The 18,947-nt window shown below is 37.6% G+C and overlaps 1 protein-coding gene across 2 annotated transcripts; it reads right to left on the bottom strand.

The window, feature by feature from the left end:
• Nucleotides 1–12,779: 12,779 nt before the first annotated feature.
• On the bottom strand, nt 12,780–15,914 carry LOC133798284 (protein yippee-like). Of its 2 annotated transcripts, XM_062236524.1 has the most exons (6): nt 15,761–15,914; nt 15,388–15,506; nt 14,044–14,087; nt 13,289–13,397; nt 13,147–13,202; nt 12,780–13,059 (listed from the first exon to the last, which is right to left on the bottom strand). In XM_062236524.1, the coding sequence occupies exons 2-6, from the start codon at nt 15,481–15,483 to the stop codon at nt 12,975–12,977; spliced, it is 390 nt and encodes a 129-aa protein (XP_062092508.1). In that variant the 5' UTR covers nt 15,484–15,506; nt 15,761–15,914; the 3' UTR covers nt 12,780–12,974. The 2 variants fall into 2 exon arrangements, with proteins under 2 accessions (XP_062092508.1, XP_062092509.1); XM_062236525.1 differs by lacking the exon at nt 15,388–15,506 and having other exon boundaries at nt 15,761–15,859.
• Nucleotides 15,915–18,947: the final 3,033 nt, after the last annotated feature.

The raw sequence follows: 18,947 nt of genomic DNA, 5'->3' as shown, positions 1-18,947 counted from the left end.
GGATCTTCCCAATCATCCTCCTGACTTCAAGAAGGCCTTCTTCTGGACAGATGGCCTAGCCCCGTCTCGATTTTACTCGTTCAGACGGATTCGCAAGTATCTTAACCTCCTTCTTTTCTATGCTCGAACTTTGTTTTTAGGCCCGTACTTAGTTGAAATGCGTTTGATTTTCCAGCCAACTATCATCGCCCTACCCCTACCAAGGAGATGAGGGAGCACAGAGAGACTCTGATCCAACTTCCTTATGGCAGGAGATCCCTTTCATATCTCCTGCATGAAGACAAGCTCCGAGCGTGTGGACTCTTAGGGGAGGATCAGTCTACATCGGACTGGTCCGATAAGAAATACGACCGGTGAGAACTCGTGCCTCTAACAACCGGCAACCTCCCCTTGAGGAGAGATGTGAGGCCTCCATCTCCAGCTCGTCATAGGAGTCCACAATCAGGGAATGAGGCCAATGATGAGGCCTCAAGCTCGGGCTCGAATGAGCAAGGTACAGTCATCCTTAGCTCAAATATGTGGTCTCCCTCACTGCTAAAACATAGACCTGATAGGTTAGTATTATGTAAGGATGATAGGGACCATTTCTATGTATGGTCTTGGGTAGATGATAGGGTACATAGGTTTGATAGCTGGCTCGGGAAATACGACACCATGTATAGCCTGAACGAGGTATGGAACGGAATAGCCATCAAATACGGGACTAATGATTATAGGGACCTTTCGAGGTTGGCATCCACCTATAGGGAAGGTACTCCCCCCACCTCTTCTGAAGATGGTGGAATTTCGTGGTCGCTGAGCACAAGCTCGAGGAAGAGTTCCAGTTAGGTTTTTCTCCTCTTGTCTTTTTATCCTTTGAATGTCTGCACTATGTTGAATTATTTTATTTCACGACAACTCATAATGTGGTGTAACTGTGTAGGTGAGATGGACTCCGACCTTGACAACATCCTGATCAGTGGTGGAGCCAAGAGGAGTAAGCATCCCAAGGGGTCGCGAAAAACTGACTGGGCCGCCAAGGTCCTTAAGAGGACCGAGAAAACACCACCTCCCCCGACTCCGGTTGCTCCGAGCTCGGCCCTAAGTCCACCTGCCCAGGTCGAGACTTCCTCATCGAACCTACCTCGAGGCCAAGGAGATTGCTCCTTCTCTTTAGATGATACCTCGAGGCTGCGTCCCTTTATTTTTTGTAATTGTTTTCTTTTAATTTATGCCCATGGGGCTGATACAATTTTTTTTTTACTTCATTTTAATATATATGCCTTACATTTTTTGGGTTGAAATATTTTGCACATTTTATATTAAAGTGTCATATATGCTTGTTTAATCACACAAACATAGTTTGGATTTAAGCTCGAGGTTCAATGCATTCATGCACAGTTTGCTCAAATTATCCGCTTCCGATCTCGTTATTTGTCAAGGTCGGATATTACTTTTACCATGCACCCGAAAGTACTTGTATGGTGTGTAATGCAAATGGTTTAGTTATATCTTACTTTTTCTCGTCCTCGGTTAGCTCTCCAAGGTTATGAGGTCGAAACTATTATTTTGCAAGATACTCCAGCCTCGATCTCAGCTTAACACGAAGTGGGTTATGCTCCAACTTACTGTCGATTAGTTTTAGCTGGTTTGTTCCAACCCTATTAAGGTCATGTTAGGTTTGTAATCCATACACTTATATTTTTAATCTAGTTTGCATATTTGGTTACATCCAAACATTTTTATCTTTTTTCCAGTTTGGTTATATCCAAACTTATCTCATTTCGCCCATTTGGTTATCTCCAAATATTTGTGTACTCTTGACAGTTTGGTTATATCCAAACTGTCTTAGCTCGCGTATTTGGTTACGTCCAAACACTTATATGTGTTTCGTATATGCTGTTTTATTTTTTCAAGCTGGTGGTATATGTGCCACTGATGCCCCCTTAATATCCTATGAGTGAGACCATAGGTTATTAAATTAAGAGAGATTGCAAAAAATACAGCATATTAAACGAAATCAAACTTTATTTGAAAAAATCCAAAAATAGAAAAACAGTACAGATAAACAAGCATGGTTATAGGCAACATCCTTCCTATACTATTGATAGTAAGGTCGTAGGTATTCGCCATTCCATGCTCGTGGTACTAGACTTCCATCCAATCTTGTCAACTTGTAAACGCCGGGTCGGATGACTGACTCTATCTGGTAGGGTCATTCCCAATTTGGCCCGAGCACGCCAGCTGCTGGATCTCATGTTGCCAAGAATACACGCCTTAGCACCAAATCTCCCATGCCGAATTTTCGATCCCGAACTCTTTTGTTGAAGTACCGGGTAGCTCGCTGTTGGTATGCAACATTTTTTAATTGAGCTTCGTTCCTTCTTTCTTCGATCAAGTCAAGAGTTTCTTCGAGCTGAGAGTGGTTCGAGGCTTGATCATAAGCGAGGACTCGAATTGTGGGAATTTTGACCTCGATTAGCGACATAGCCTCGCAACCGTAGGCCAGAGAGAACGGGGTATGTCCTGTCAATGTACAGGCCGTGGTCCTATATCCCCATAGGACTTGGGGAAATTCTTCAGGCCATCTTCCTTTAGCTTCTTCCAACTTTTTCTTCAGCGAACTTTTTAGAGTCTTGTTTACAGCTTCGACCTGGCCATTCGCTTGGGGATGGGCCACTGACGAGAAGCTCTTTATTATTCCATTTTTTCGCAAAAGTTGGTAAACATATCGCAAAAAAACTGGGCTCCGTTATCGGACACAATCTTCCTCGGCATCCCATATCGACATATGATGTTTTTCACCACAAAGTCAAGGAATTTTTTTGAGGTTATTGTCGTCAAAGGTTCAGCTTCTGTCCACTTTGTGAAGTAATCTACGGCGACTACCGGGTATTTTACTCCGCCCTTGCCAGTCGGAAGGGAGCCTATGAGGTCGATTCCCCATACCGCAAATGGCCATGGGGAAGTCATCATAGTTAGTTCGGATGGTGGAGCTCGAGGAATTGTGGCGAATCGTTGGCACTTATCACACCTTTTTACGTAGTCAAACGAGTTTTATTTGATGGTAGGCCAGAAGTATCCTTGGCGTATGATTTTCTTGGACAGGCTATGCCCCCTAGTATGGTCTCCACATAACCCTTCATGAATTTCTTCTAAGATTTTCTTAACTTCGGGTGGAGTCACACACCGGAGTAGTGGCATGGAATATCCTCTTCTATACAACCTTCCATCTATAATGGTATAACGAGGGATTTGATACATCAACTTTCGAGCCTTGGTCCGTTCTTCCGGAAGGATGCCGGTCTCGAGATATTCAACTATTGGAGTCATCTAGGTAGGCTCGGAATTGATCATACACACGTCCTCCTGCTCTGGCTCGTCAATACTAGGTGTCGAGAGATGTTCAATTGGTACGACATTCAGTTCGTCATTCTCGGTAGAGGTAGCGAGCCTGGCTAAGGCGTCTACATTCGAGTTCTGTTCTCGGGGGACCTGTTCTATCGCATAGAACTCAAAATGTTCCAATGCTGATTTTGCCTTTTCTAAGTATGCTGCCATTCTCGTACCACGAGCCTGATACTCTCCCAAAATTTGGTTAACCACTAGCTGGGAGTCGCTGTAGCAATATATTGTTTTAGCTTTGAGCTCCTTGGCTATACGAAGTCCCGCCAGTAAAGCTTTGTACTCAGCCTCGTTATTTGACGCGCTGAAGTCAAATCTCAAGGCAGAGTGAAATCTGCTTCCTGCAGGAGTGATCAAAATTACTCCTGCCCCCAATCCGTTTTCATTAGATGACCCATCAACGTAAAGTTTCCACAGCTCGTGGGCCGGGGTTATAACTTCACCGTGGATCATGCCAGTACACTCCATTATGAAGTCTGCCAAGGCTTGTCCCCTTATGGTCGTCCTTGGGTGATAAGTATCTCGAATTGTCTGAGTTCAACGGCCCATTTAAGCAGTCGACCTGAAGCTTCTAGCTTGGACAAGACTTGTCTTAGTGGTTGATCAGTTAGTACATGGATGGGATGCGCTTGAAAATAAGGTCGAAGTTTTCGAGATGAGTGAATTAGGCTGAGACCTAGCTTCTCCATCAATGGATATCTTGATGCTGCCCCCAGTAATCTTTTACTGATGTAATACACGGGCCTTTGCACTTTTTCTTCCTCTCATACGAGTATTGCACTTATGGTGTGCTCGGTCGTAGCAAGATACAAATACAGAACTTCTCTCGTAATAGGTTTTGACAAGATAGGGGGTTCTGCGAGGTGTTTCTTGAGTTCCTGAAAAGCCAACTCGCATTCCTCTGTCCATTCAAATTTCTTGCCTCCCCTCAACAGGTTGAAAAATGGAAGACAACGGTCTATAGATTTTGATATAAACCTACTTAGCGCCGCCATCCTGCCCGTCAAACTCTGGACATCTTTGTGTTTTCGAGGTGAAGGCATATCGATCAGGGCCTGGATCTTGTCTGGATTAGCTTCTATTCCTCGAGCATTTACAATGAAACCCAGGAATTTTCCTAAAGATACTCCGAAAGAGCACTTCTGAGGGTTAAGCTTCATGTTATATTTCCGGAGCACGGCAAAGCATTCTTCGAGGTCATCAACATGGTTATTGTTAAGTTCATATTTGACTAACATATCGTCAACATAAACTTCCATGTTGTTCCCTATTTGCTCGGAGAACATCATGTTTACGAGCCGCTGGTAAGTGGCTCCAGCATTTTTGAGCCCGAATGGCATGACGTTATAACAATATAACCCTTTATCTGTTATGAAGCTCGTATGTTCCTGGTCAGGGGCATGCATGGCAATCTGGTTATATCCAAAATAGGCATCCATGAATGACATTAGTCCATGCCCTGCCGTGGCATCCATAAGCTGGTCAATCCATGGTAAAGGAAAGCAATCCTTAGGACAGGCCTTGTTAAGGTCCGAGTAGTCAATGCAGGTTTTCCACGTTCCATTAGGCTTCGGGACCAGTACCGATTGGCTACCCAATCGGGGTAAAAAGCATCCCTAATGAATTGGTTTGCTTTTAACCTGTCGACTTCCTTTTGTAGGGCCTTTTTCCTATCGTCATCCAGTTGTCTTCGCTTTTGTTGCTTCGGTGGGAAGCTTTTATCAATATTTAGCGCGTGGCTCACTATATTTGGACTTATTCCTACCATGTCCGAATGTGACCACGCGAAGACATCCTGGTTCTTCTTCAAAAAGAAAATTAATTGCTATTTAGTTTCTTCATGGAGGTTTTTCCCGACCTTTACCGTTTTCGGGGGGTCCGATTCTTCGAGCCTGATTTCTTCGAGCTCTTCCAATGGTTCGAGATCAGCTCTTTCCTCCACTCTTGGGTCGATTTCTTCATCTATCTCCAAGATTGTCCCGTCCTTATTCTGAATAATGACGAGCGCTTGTGCGCTCGCCTGCTTCTTTCCCCTTATTGAAATGCTATAGCATTCCCTCCCGGCTAACTGGTCTCCCTTCAACGTCCCGATGCCACTAGAAATCGGGAACTTGATGGCCAAATGCCTTACAGACGAGACTACCCCCAGCCCTACTAGGGCGGGTCTCCCGAGCAACACATTGTAGGCCGATGGCAAGTCCACTACCACAAACTCCATCATCTTGGTTTCTGAGACTGGATAGTCTCCCAAGGTTACAGGGAGTTCAATGGACCCCATACAGGCCATCCCCTCTCCTGAAAAATCGTACAATGTCGTTGCACAAGCTTTTAGGTCTCGAAGCACGAGTCACATCTTTTCTAAGGTGGCCTTATAGAGAATGTTCACTGAGCTCCCATTATCAATGAGAACTCGGTGAACTCTCTTATTCGCTAGCTGGAGAGTGATGACTAGTGGGTCATTATGGGGAAACTGAACATGGGACGCATCGTCCTCAGTAAAAGTTATCGGCTGAGATTCAATCTTTTGACACTTTGGAGCTCTAGGTTCGGGTTCATAGGGGGACGCGTCCCCAGTTTTTAGCTCGTTCACGTATCTCTTTTGGGCATTCTTGCCCGTCCCTATGAGATGAGGCCCGTCCGAGATGGTTATCACATCTTCTCCATCAATCAGAGGGGACCTATCTTCTTCTCTAGCTCTGGAATTATTGTTTTGAGTGGGCTACGGTGTAGCTGCCCTCTGGCTAGTAGAAGCCTAATTATTATTCTGGTTCCTGACATACTGTCTGAAGTGTCCTCTCGAGATCAGTCCTTCAATCTCGTCCTTCAGCTGCCTGCATTCATTAGTAGTGTGCCCAGTATCTTTGTGAAATCGACAGTACTTGCTGGAGTCTCTCTTGGACTTCTGATTTCTCATGGGGTCCGGACGCCTGAAAGGGACCTGGTTTTCATTAGCCAAGTATATATTCTCCCGAGACTCGTTGAGCTCGGTGTACACTTTGTACACGGAGAAATACCTTTCCCCTTTCTTCTTCTTTCCCCCTTCCGCCTCGGGGTTACTTCCTTCATTCTTCTTCCTTTTGGAAGAGTTTTCTGCAGGGGGTTTCGAGGCTGATGGATCCGCCAAGGCTGAGGCAGAGTTTACATTTATTGTTGTAGTTATGGGCTGAGAAGTCATGTTCAGCGTTGACCTCGCCTCTTCTACATTGACAAACCTCTAAGCTCGTCTATTAAACTTGGTTAAGGACTTCACAGGCTTTCTCTGCATATCATCCCAGAGGGGACTTCCTGGTATTACCCCAGCTTGGACGGCCATTAGATGACTGTTGTCGTCTACATCCCGAGCTCGGGCGACCTCCAGATTAAACCTTGTAAGGTAGCTCTTCAACGTTTCACCTGGCTGTTGCCGAACGTTGGTCAGGGTCGACGCTTCGGGTCTTACCCCGATCATGGCTCTAAACTGCTTCTTGAAATTCTTTGATAGCTGATCCCAAGAAGTGATTGAATGTCTCTTATACTTCTCGAACCAGTTTTTTGCTAGTCCTGTAAGCGATGTTGGAAATAACATGCATCTGAGCTCGTAACCCACATTACTTGCTCTCATTATTGTGTTAAATGTACTCAAATGACTGTACGGGTCGGATTTCCCTTCAAAAGGTGGGACATGAGGAATCCGAAACCCTTGAGGAAATGGAGTGTTGCATATATGGGGAGAGAATGGTTCGAGCTCCTCATCAGAATCCTCATCCCGACTCCGACCTCGCTCATTCTGCAAGAGCCTAAATGCCCTTTCCAGCTGATCAATTCTTTCTTGAACTAGGTCTGCAGGGGGTCTCGCCTAAAATTGGCTATCATTGATCACAATTCCAGGCTTGCGTCTTCGCAGGGGATCTTCGCGCCCATTTAGGCGATCTCTCAGGTCTGGGTTCGATGGATTACCACTACCCTGATTCTGATTCAGGTGCTCCCGCAGGTTGGAGCGATTCTTATGGTTTCCAGTATTTCTTCGTCCTTGATCATACATGCTGACTGATCTGGCGTCCCCTGAGTCGTCATTGGCGAGGCTTGTCGCATGATTGTTCCGAGATGGATTTCTTTCATGCTGCCTCATCTCTGCAGTGCGAGATCGAGACATTTGGCTTCTAGCAGGCTGGGTGCCTCTCCGTTCTCTAGCAGCCTCTCTATTCCCCAGCTTCCGTCCTGCCTGCCTCGCCTCATCACCCTGAGTTGGTTGTGCGTTCCTCCGAGGTGGTGAGGGGTATCTTATTGGTGACGGTGGGAACTGTATGGGTGACGGTGGCTGCCAACCATTTCGGGGCCTAGATATGTGTGTTACTAGGAATCTGAGTCTGAGCCTCTGCAGGGGCTCGGTCATTCCCAGCTTCTGCTGGTAACTCCGCAGTTGAGTTAGCCGGAGCCCTAGCCCAAGTGTTTCTTCGGGGTCTCGAGGGAGCAGGTTGCTTTGCTGGTGGTGGAGGTTGCTCTGTTCCTCTTGTGGCAGCGTTTTTTCGAGGTCGCCTACGAGGCTTGCGGGGAGGAACATGAATGTCCCGCGAAGGTGGGTCTTGGTTCTCCTGCGGAGGTTAAAGCTGAGCCGCCTGCACATCTGCAGCTAACCTAGCTAACTCTTCATTCCGCTTCTTGGCCTCAGCCAACTGTTTTCTTAACTGTCGGTTTTCAAGCTCCACAATGGGGACATACCTTTCAGGATTATAGTACATGTCCTCATCGTCCCTTGGAGCCGTAGGTGCTGGAGGTCCTCGAGAATCGGAGGACTCACTTCTCTCTTCAGGTTCAGGATTCATCATTGGCTGCTTCCCAGGGCGCCGTGAATAGTTTTCTTCAGGAATATTCTGATCATTTGCGGCCATAGCTAATTAGGGATTGTATTGCTTAAGGATCTCAATGAAAGCACCAAACTGTTGACGCCGTTTTTCGTCAACTTAAAATGTAGAGCAATTAAACAACGAGAACTATGGCGTAGATAAATAATACATAATAACAACAAGAGTTTTACGTGGTTCAGCAGTTAACTCTACCTAGTCCACGAGTCAATTTTATTAAGACTTTGGATATTTCAGGAAATTCTTCAGGGATGAATTCTCCAGAAATTCTCTCAAGATATCAAAAATACATCCCTTTCAAATGTTCATGACCTCTCTATTTATAGAGGGCTCTCAGAGTTCGTTCCCACATATTCCGGGAAGATACTCCTCTTTATTAATGGGAATAATGACATTGAATTCTGTAACTCCTATATACAAGGAAACGTCCCCTGAAGACCAGAAGGCATATAACAGACTAGTTAATATCCCTTTAATATAGGGAAGTTACAACAATAAATATCTTTAAATGCATGGAACGCGTCTCATCAGATGACCCATTACGTCGTTGAGATCGGTAATCAGTATCATATCGGACCAGGTCTTTAGGTAATATGAGTTAGCCACCTTACCCCAAGACCAGCTCGGAGCGGGATATCACCGAGGCCGTTACATTCCGAGCTTATACCCATGCCAAGCTCGGGCTACTTGATCCGAAGACACCCGGCAATGGATATACTCCGATGCTATGTCTTTCGAGCTTAGAAAGAACTTCGAGGTTACATATCTTCGAGGTTGCCACCTTGCTTCGAGGGTTTGGCACCTGGACCACGAACATGCATTTTAGATATCACGAGCTCACACTTGACGAATCCAGCTTTCGAGGTCACAATCTCAGGTCTCGAAGTCTGGGTGTAACAAAACTATAATTATATATTTATATTCATACTTACACACTTTTACAATAAAAGATAATATATATAAATTATTCTCTCTCACTTATATGTTTCAGATTTGTACGAGTAAATTTTTTTTGTCTTTTTATGTCCATTTTTAATGAAAATTCAGGCTTAACAAATAATATAATAATAAAAGTAATAATATTATAGCTACTATCTTCAATAAAGTAGATTAATTTATTTTTATTTAAAATAAATGTATTTATTAATATTAAAATATATATTTATACAATTACTCAATAAATAAATAAATATTTATACAAGTTACAATATGTAGTTAATTGAAATTAATATTAATAATTATATGTTATAATATACAGTTAAAGATAATCACAATATTATTATTCTTTATAAAAATATTATATATATTTTTTAAATCATAGCTAGTCAAATCTCAACACTCAATGTTAAACTAAAATCATAATCTAGTCCAAGTTTCAAGTTTCAAGTTTTGTTACAAAAATATATTTAAAGTTAAAAAATTAGTTTTGTAAATCTTTGTAATAATCATGTTACATAAATTTATAAATATTTATGTAAATGTAAGTTATAAAAATAAACTTTTTAGTTGTGAAATTAGTTTTGTAAATTGTTGTTACAAAATTGTAAAACTTGTTTTAAAAAAATATTGTATTTCACCACTATATTCAATAAAATGTTTTATAAATAATGAATATCTTAAATTTATATTTTTAAGTTGTATAGCATAAATATGATGGTCCATGTAATTTTTTGGTACAATATTGTAACAATATGGAAAAGTATAATATTTTTATGTATATTTTGTTTATGATTTCTTAACTATAAAATATTTCCGTAAATGTTAGTTACAAAAATATATTTCTTAGTTGTAAAACTAGATCTGTAAACTATTGTTACAAAAATAAAAAAAAATGTAGTTACAAATTTGTTTGTAAGTTTTATCTACAAAAAAAAATAATCTACAATTCTATAACTGATTTTGTAAATATTATTAACAAACATGTATCAGATATTTACAAGTTTGTAACAGATATTTACTAGTTTGTAAACGTTGATCACAAAAAATTGTATTTTACAGCTTTTATTTATGATTTTGCCACTCCGTATTTACACTTTTGTCATTCCGTGTTTTTATCCAAAACTTCTGTATTTTTGTAATGCACTGTATTTTTCATATTTTTTTTTAACTTTTAGTACATTTTTGTAGATTTCTGTTTTTTATTTACTTAATAAAACAAAACATTTATGTATTAAAATAATGTAATATTTCAAAAATGCATAAATATCAATTAATTTAAAATTAACTTTATCTTTCAATTTAAATAATTTATTATCATTAATATTTTTCCTCTCTCATTATTAATCAACCAAAAATTAATTAATATTTAATACAACTAATATATAGTTTTCAAATAAAACATATTAGTTTATTTAACTAATTAATTACACATAATTATCACATAATTATAAATTAGCCCTAAAAAAATAATTTATTCACAATTAAGTCATTTTCTCCTTTGAATTTGTCAATTTTATTCACACATTTGACAGTGTAGTATAAAGATAATTTGAAAAGCATGGACATATAATACTAAGCTCCAATAAATAAAATTATTAACTAAACTCTTTAATAAATAAACTTAAGTTCTCATCCATAGCTGCCGACAGCAACAGACCCCGACGGCCCGACTCTTCACGCTCACGGTTAGTGTAGGTTATATAATATATATATATTAGATAAATATATAGTTTATATATATTAGATAAATGTATAGTTTAATAAATAATAAGTTAAGCTAATACTTAATATATTATATGTATAATGTAGGCTATATAAGTTAGAAATCATAATAGTTATTAGTTTAGGAAAATAAGAAATATTTTTTTTGGTAAAAAAATAAAATCTGGCTATTGTTGTTGGTTTATGCATTGTGTATGTATTATATGTTTTTTTTTTTTCATTTTTTGAGAGTTAAAATCTGCCTATTGTTGTTTGTTTGTGTAATGGGTTTATCATTTAGAGTTATATTTTAATTGTGTTGGAAAATTGCCTAAAAGTTATTGAGAAATTGACAATGAATTATTTTTGTGGATTTACATATTTTGGCGGAATCAGGCCGATGATGCTATTAGTGCTGGCCCAGTCTCATCCTTTGTCAATATGTTAAGTTTACAACCTCATTAAATGCACAATAATCTACGAATTTAAAAAATTGCTTGTAAGAATTTATTCGTGCCTTATTTTACTTAGTGTATTGTTATTTATTATCTTTGATTTCTTTTCTTTAATAATTTTTTTAATTTTGAAAGGAATGAACTAAAAGAAGGTAGGAGTGGTCATACTTACTACTAACCTCTTTCTTTGTATTTCGGATTTTCATGGACTTTATGTTTATAGTTGAATAGTTATGAATTTTATTATGGTAAAGTTAACTAGTTATAGACTTTATGTTTGTTTATAGTTGTATTTTGGGACTTTTGACATTTTTACGTTTGTAATTTGGACATTAGATGATAGATAACACGTGGTAAGAGATTGAACTTTGAACTTTATGCTTAACTTAAGTGTTTTAGTATATTTCTTTTGTAATTTGTTTTTTGAAATTCATTAAAATCACTTTTTTTTTCTTTCTAATTTTCTATAAATTTATGTTTCATGATTATGTGTTTTTCAAAAATTTTACCATGACTCAATTTGTAAAAAAAATCAATAGAACCAGACTAATAACAAACTTTAAAAAAAAACATGTGAAAAGTAAAAAAAATTTAAAAAGTGTCAAAAAATGGTAATTTTGAAAAATTTTGTACCTAGTTAGTTCAATTTTCACTTCTATTATTACTATTAGTTCAATTTTTGCTTCTATTCATTTTAAAGTGAAATAATCGATATTAATAAAAAAAAAATTGATTAATAATTCCAACAAATTTTAGAATGAGAATTTACTCATTCGGTATTTTAGTGAAGTATAGTTAAAATGGTACTGAACTCAAATTTGGTACCAAATGAGTATGTTTCCATGAATTATAAGGTACCATTTTATACCAATTTTTAAATTTCAGAGAACCACCAAAGCTAAGTTATACTTTTTAAAACACAGGTATGAAGCCCTTTTTGAATTGAACAAATTAGATGATTTGAATTTCCCATATTATTTGGAAAACAACTATTTTTTTTAATTGTATTATGTAGTTTTATTTTCTTTAAAATATTAACATCTAATAATTCTTTTTCTAATATATCATGTGATTATGTGATGATATTTTAGTTGTATTTAAAAATAATATGACAAAACTATTTTAGAATACCTGAAAATATTATAATACAATGTGTTTTTTACTTTATTTTTCCGGTAACAGGTGTGTTAGTTGCTTTCATAGTGCTATATCGACACTAAATAAGTACACCATCTTCTGAAATTGCACATTTGATTGAGACATAATATAATGTGTGATGAGAATAATAGACCAATCCAACAGTGGCCTTAAAAGATTGTTTCCGTTTGAAAAACTTTTAATTAATCAAGTAAGCCTATTAGGGGACAAAAAGATATGGCTAAGTCTCATTTGCTTGTCAAATACCATATAACAAGACTTTATTGCCTAACACCAAACAAAACCTTCATATTTGCAGGAATTAATCACAGGAAACTTGAACACAAATTAGATTAGAATCAACAATGAACTGTTTTCAGTTATGTTATTGACAAACAAGTGGGCGAGCTGCCCCAAATTAGGAGTCTCACAGTTTAAAGAAACACATGATTTAAACAAAAACAACAATAATTGGGGTTAAGGAATGTACAATTGGGATATGATTATGAATGAGAATTTAAGCATCATCTGCATCACTTCCACCAACCTGTGTCTCATGATTGATCCAATAATTGTTTCCATCAGGACCCGCAATCTTGACCCTGTTTAACATTAAATCCACAATATTTACTTGAAAGATTCACTTGATATTGGTATTAGAATTTTCTTTCTCTATATAGCTTACTGACCGTTCAAGTACAGATTTTCCTTCTTTGTACTTTTGGTTCTTCTCATGAGCAGTCTCCTGAAAGAAACCATCAAAATAACTTATAGGAGCAAAGGATATAGAAAAACTGTTGACAACATAGTATTATTGTCTCTAATTCTTACATATTTCCACCCAACAATTGATCCACAGCCAACGCAGAAAATATCGGCGACAGTGTGCAATCCAGTCATCATCATTCTATCTTCTTTCTCTCCAAGAGAGATATTAGCTCTGTCAAATAATTGGAGATGAGAATTACATCTAGTAAGGACTTCAAGATTGTAATGTTCCATGACTTTCTCAGACACATGAAATCAACCTTAATAACCCAATGTCAAATTCAGCTCTTAAGGAAATTTAGTCCCAACTTTTTCACCATTTATTTGCCTTTCCTTCTTGTTCACATGAACATACTATTGATAAAAATACAACAGACCAAGATTCTAAGCCTTTGGAACAATCGGTGGATATCCTCTACTCATACAGCAATAAGAAAGGAAAAAGGAAATCTTTTGGATAGCTAACTTATTTCATCACTAAACACACAATTTTAGACTGAACAAGGAAATGCTAAGCTACATCTCAATGCTTGTAAGAGCGCAACAAAACTTTCATCAGTGCAGCATCAGATTCTGGTTCCACATACTACCATAGAGTTCATAACTCCCACATGGCATCGAAAAGTATTCAAGGGATTCAGAAGTAGAATTTTACGTTAAGAAACACAAACACTTTTATTAGTATGATCTTACAAACGTGCACTTGAATTTATTAATGTTAAGGGGATAAAAATAAAGAAAAGTTTCATAAATGTTACATAAAGATTATATTTAAAACAACTGATATTTTTTCTAATGGAGAAAAAAAGAAAACTTACACCTTACTGAAGAGATAAGCTTTCCCGTGCCTGCTATGAAAGGACTGAATGAAACAAAAGCAAAGCATGTAGTTAGATTATTCGGTTCTGATCTCACTATTCACATGTGTTGACCACTTGAAACAACAAAACTCAAATAATTATTATCAAGATATTATAAAACTCCAATTTTTTTACACATTTAAGTCTTGTTATTATCACATAACAATGTGATTCAACCCCACCAAAGGCCTAATCCTCTTAGAACATCTTATTGAGAACTAATGGCATCAACTGATGTATCCATACATATCCATTCCATTATAAAGTGTCTTCCAGATACATCAGCTTCAAAGCCAAAAAAATTTAGAACCAAGCACCAGCTTATCAAAAGAGCAATTTAACTCAGCAAAACCAATTTAAAACTGAAACCAAGCGCAACACCAAGAGAATGCTCTCCATATTACTTGATATTTAGTATCATAGTAGAAGCATATTTCTTGGTACGGATGGGTTTTATATGGCATTTAACACCTTCTAGGATGCTGCTTTATACACAATCATAAATGCAGCTGGCATATGAAGATACCATACGCTCGAACAGGTTATTTTACATCTATGAAGAAACACCTCCGCAAACAATAAGTTGAATTACTTTACTTTCAAATGTCTATATCAAAACAAATACAAATTAGAAACTAAATATCTACTTCACTCTATCCATAAATCAAGAAAACTTCCAAGAGTTTAGCACTTCCTTATAAATTTTCAAAACCATCATATAACGTCCCTCACCTCACATAGAACAAACCTTACAAGCCCTTGAAGATCAATTTAATAAATAATCTCATACTCTGACATTGTGAGATAAGTACATTTCGGATATTTTATTAGGTAGCCGAACGAAGCTTAAGTAGCAGAAAAAATACATTCATTCTCCCACAAGATTACACGTTTACGACCTGAAGACAAGTACATTGAAATCATCCAACCGAAAAGGATTAGATGAAGAATCAAGCTTTCAGTTTTTGAGCAGGGAAAGAAAGGGATCAATTGGCTCAAAGCTAAAACTTGGGTATAAACTACAACCAAAATTGAGAGTAAAGTCATGATCATAACTCTCAATCAATACCGCAAATGTTGTTTGACTAACCATTCAAAAAAGATATCAAAAAAGCAAAGCTCCTAAAGCATAACGACAAGAACATAAACGCATTATTAAAAAAACGTTACAGCCAATATACTTATAACTTGGTAACAAACAAAGAACATGCCAAATCATACAAAAAGCAACGAAATTAGCAACACCCAGATGAAAATATTACATGATTTGACTAATCAAAGCTCGCAAGTGATCAAAATAACCTTTGAAACAACATCTTCACAAAGAGCGAGATGGGTACGGCAGTGTTTGCAGCTGTAGACCCTCCCCTCTAGGCTCACAACAAACAATCTCCCCATGCCTCAAGTCTACACTCACAAATCTTCACGAGACAAGAAATTAGCAAAAAAGAGAAGGTGGGATTAAAGAATCAGATAAAGGGTCTTCGAGAAAACCGATGGAAGCAAATAAAAAAAAAAAAATTGATAAAGAGCGTGTCTAAGATCTAAGAACGTGACTATTAGGTGTGAAGAAATGAAAAAAATAATGATTATAATCACAATAACAAATAAATGAGCAAATGAGGGAAAGAAAAAAGGGAAAGCGTGGAAACTGAGAGAGAATCGTTGAAATTACCTTAGCTCTCGTTATATTGTTAGTCTGTAGTTGCAAGAAATGTGGACCGAGAAGATTTCGCATTTCACAAATATATCATATTTTTTTTCTTCTGTAAAAGTTGAGCCTGACAAGACGTTAATTTACGGGGTTTCAATTATTCATTTCATTTTGCTTTTTCTAATTTCAAGTGATAAATAAATAAATTTTAATGAATAATTTCGCTATTTCTCATAGCCCCCTCTATCATCACTTATTTACATTTACTTCAACAACTATATGTTAATTAGAAAATGAACCATATGTACGTCGTATTTAATAATTTAATTAATTGATTAACATATCTTTATAATAATATTAATTAAAAATTATCTTTGCTTTCTTTATTTCTTTCTTTGTTTACAAACCAAGACAACTAATGAACAATTACCTCTTTTCAATAATACTGAACACGCTTTTTTTGTGCCCAAAATAGAAAAATAATATATCGGTGTTGTCAAAAAATGAATCTGTTATAGTCGCTCTCAATATATACTTAGATCTTATATTTTTAAAAATTATATTTTAGACTTTATATTTTATAAAAAAATTATAATTATGACCTTAGGTCAAAATATTTTCAAATATAGCCCGTCTACCTTAGTAACAATAAAGGATATACAATTTTGAACCTTATATATTGGTTATTACATGCTTAGACCCTACACATTTAGAAAAACATTTTTGGACTCTAAATATTTTTGAATATGACTAAAATATTCTTGCATTCATGAATCAACTAATTAAAAACAAAAACAATTTAATTTTCTAATTATCAAAAATATATTTAAAATAAAAAAATTAATTAAACATACATTTAAATAATAAAAATTAAATCTAATTTAATTAAATTTTAACTTAAGATCTTTACTAGTTAAAAAAGCTAAATAAAAAATTAAATGACATTTAAGATTTTTAATTATTTTAGTTTTATTTTATTTGGTATTAAAATTATTAAGATTTTATTATTTAATATTTATTTTATTTTTTAATTTTAAAATGAATTTTTTATTTATTTTAGTTTAAATTTTCATATAGTTTTTTAATTAGTGAACATTTTAAGCCAAAATTTAATTAAATCAAATTTTATTTTATTTTATTTTTCTTTTATGATTTTAATTAATTAATTAATTATAAATGCAGGGTATTTTGGTCATATTTGAAAATATTTTGATCTTAGAGTCCTAAATGTAACTTCTTATAAAACATGAGGTCCAACATAGAATTTCTAAAAATATAATGTCTAAATAAGTAATGGACCAAAATATAGGGTCCAAACTTTTATATATTAGATGATTCCATTAATACCTATGTTATCCCAAAAAATTGGAGATCGATGACGTGGCAATAGAGGTGACAAGTGGCAGTGCATGGTCCGTAAATGACACATTAATAGTCAATAAATATATTGGCTCCTCAGAGTTGTGATAAAGTGATCTGGCTTAGGAGTGACCCGGTAGACCAATGAAGAATTTTGACTGGCCAGTCAAATGTCATGACCGGCCAGGCATGACCTTGTCCGACCAGTCATATGATTGTCTGCCCAGGCATGACCTTGTCTGCCCAGTCATGACCATGTCCGACCAGTCATGACCATGTCCGACCAGTCATGACCTGTCTACCCAGCCAAGTGCATGTCTGCCCAGTCAAGTGCATGTCTGCCCAGTTAAGTGCGTGTCTGCCCAGTGAAGGTTTGGTTGACCATATTGAATGTGATATGGATCGACTAGATAGAGCAGGACTACGTCAAGATTCCCATAAACGACTTCAACAAGAATCGGTCTTGGCTTGCGCGGGAATCTCTCATTTATCCCACAAATATAGTATACTGTTATATTTTGAATATTATTGTAAATTAAATATAATAAGAATAGCAAAATATCCCAATTATGGGGGATATCATCTGTACGATCCTGAGCCTATAAATACAAGGCTTATGGCATCATAAAAGGGACTTTTTTGGGGGGGACTTTTGGAACTTTTGATTCAAATTCTTATTTTCTAGAGAGAGAGAGTACTGGTATTTGAGAGAATTCTTGTATTCTTGTAATCTGCACTGAAGAAACTCAGTTGACTCAGGTTCATCTGATCTTGAGTGCAGATTTATAATCACAACTATAGGTGGATTAGGCTATTACCAACATATTGGGGCTGAACCACTATAAAATCGTCTGTGTCGTTTATTTCTCTTGAAGGTTTTTATCGTTTTTGACGTCTACACGTCGTTGGCCAAAAACGTAGTCAACATTTTGGTGCTTTCATTGAGAGCCTGAAGAAAAAAACAGACGGTCCCTGAAGTATTATGGCGCCTAAGAACACCAATGCGACCTCCAAGAAGACAGGTTCTTCTAAAGAGCCTGCCAGATCAGAAGGTCCTGGCCCTCAAGAGCATGAGACTGAGCCTAGAGTCGTGCTCGAGGATGTGACTCCAGAAGTTGAAGAACTCCAGGAAGCCATGGGGGCCTTCCAGGAGGAGATGACACAATTCCACGCCAGGCAGGAGGCGTTCGCTGAAGAGATGGCCAGGCAGAGAGCTGCGTTAGAGCAGCAAAGGCGCGATATGGAGGCCGGAAGCGAAGAGCTCAGACAACAACAAGAGGAGGTCAATCGGAGACATCGTGAAGCAACACTTGCTCTAGAAGCAGCTACCCAATTGGCCCAAGCCAATGCTCAAGCCGCAGCACAAGCAGCCACCCAAGGAGCAAGAAATAATGACGCTAGTCGGAGGACCACTGACAGAGCCGATTCTCGAGGACTGGGCAGAAGCAGGAGTAACCCCCCTGGTCGGGAAGATGATGGGGACTGATCCAGAACTGCCTCGACGCAAAGAGAGCACTCTAGAACCCCCTCCAGGAGCCACCGATCAGAGACTTCTAGATCAGGGAGTCACTGGTCGGGCAGTAAAAAGACTCCACCCAGGCAGGATTAAACCAAGACTCCTCGAGAGAAGAGGACTTCACAATTCAAAGATGGGCATGGTCGTGATGAGGCAGATAGTCATCACACCGATCAGTCAAAGGAAAACGGGGGCAACGACCAACAAGGAAGGAAAGACTGCCCAGGACATACCGAAAGACCTCCACTACACCCCGCCCAGCAGCGTAGTGGGAGAGCGCAAGTCCCGCGTAGTAAGCCCTCTGAGAAATCGAAGAGTACGGTGTTCGATCGA

This window comes from Humulus lupulus, chromosome 8, assembly GCF_963169125.1.
Source record: "Humulus lupulus chromosome 8, drHumLupu1.1, whole genome shotgun sequence".
Lineage (NCBI taxonomy): Eukaryota > Viridiplantae > Streptophyta > Magnoliopsida > Rosales > Cannabaceae > Humulus > Humulus lupulus.
Note: the sequence above shows the minus strand (reverse complement) of the source record. Positions and strands in the feature narration are given on the sequence as shown.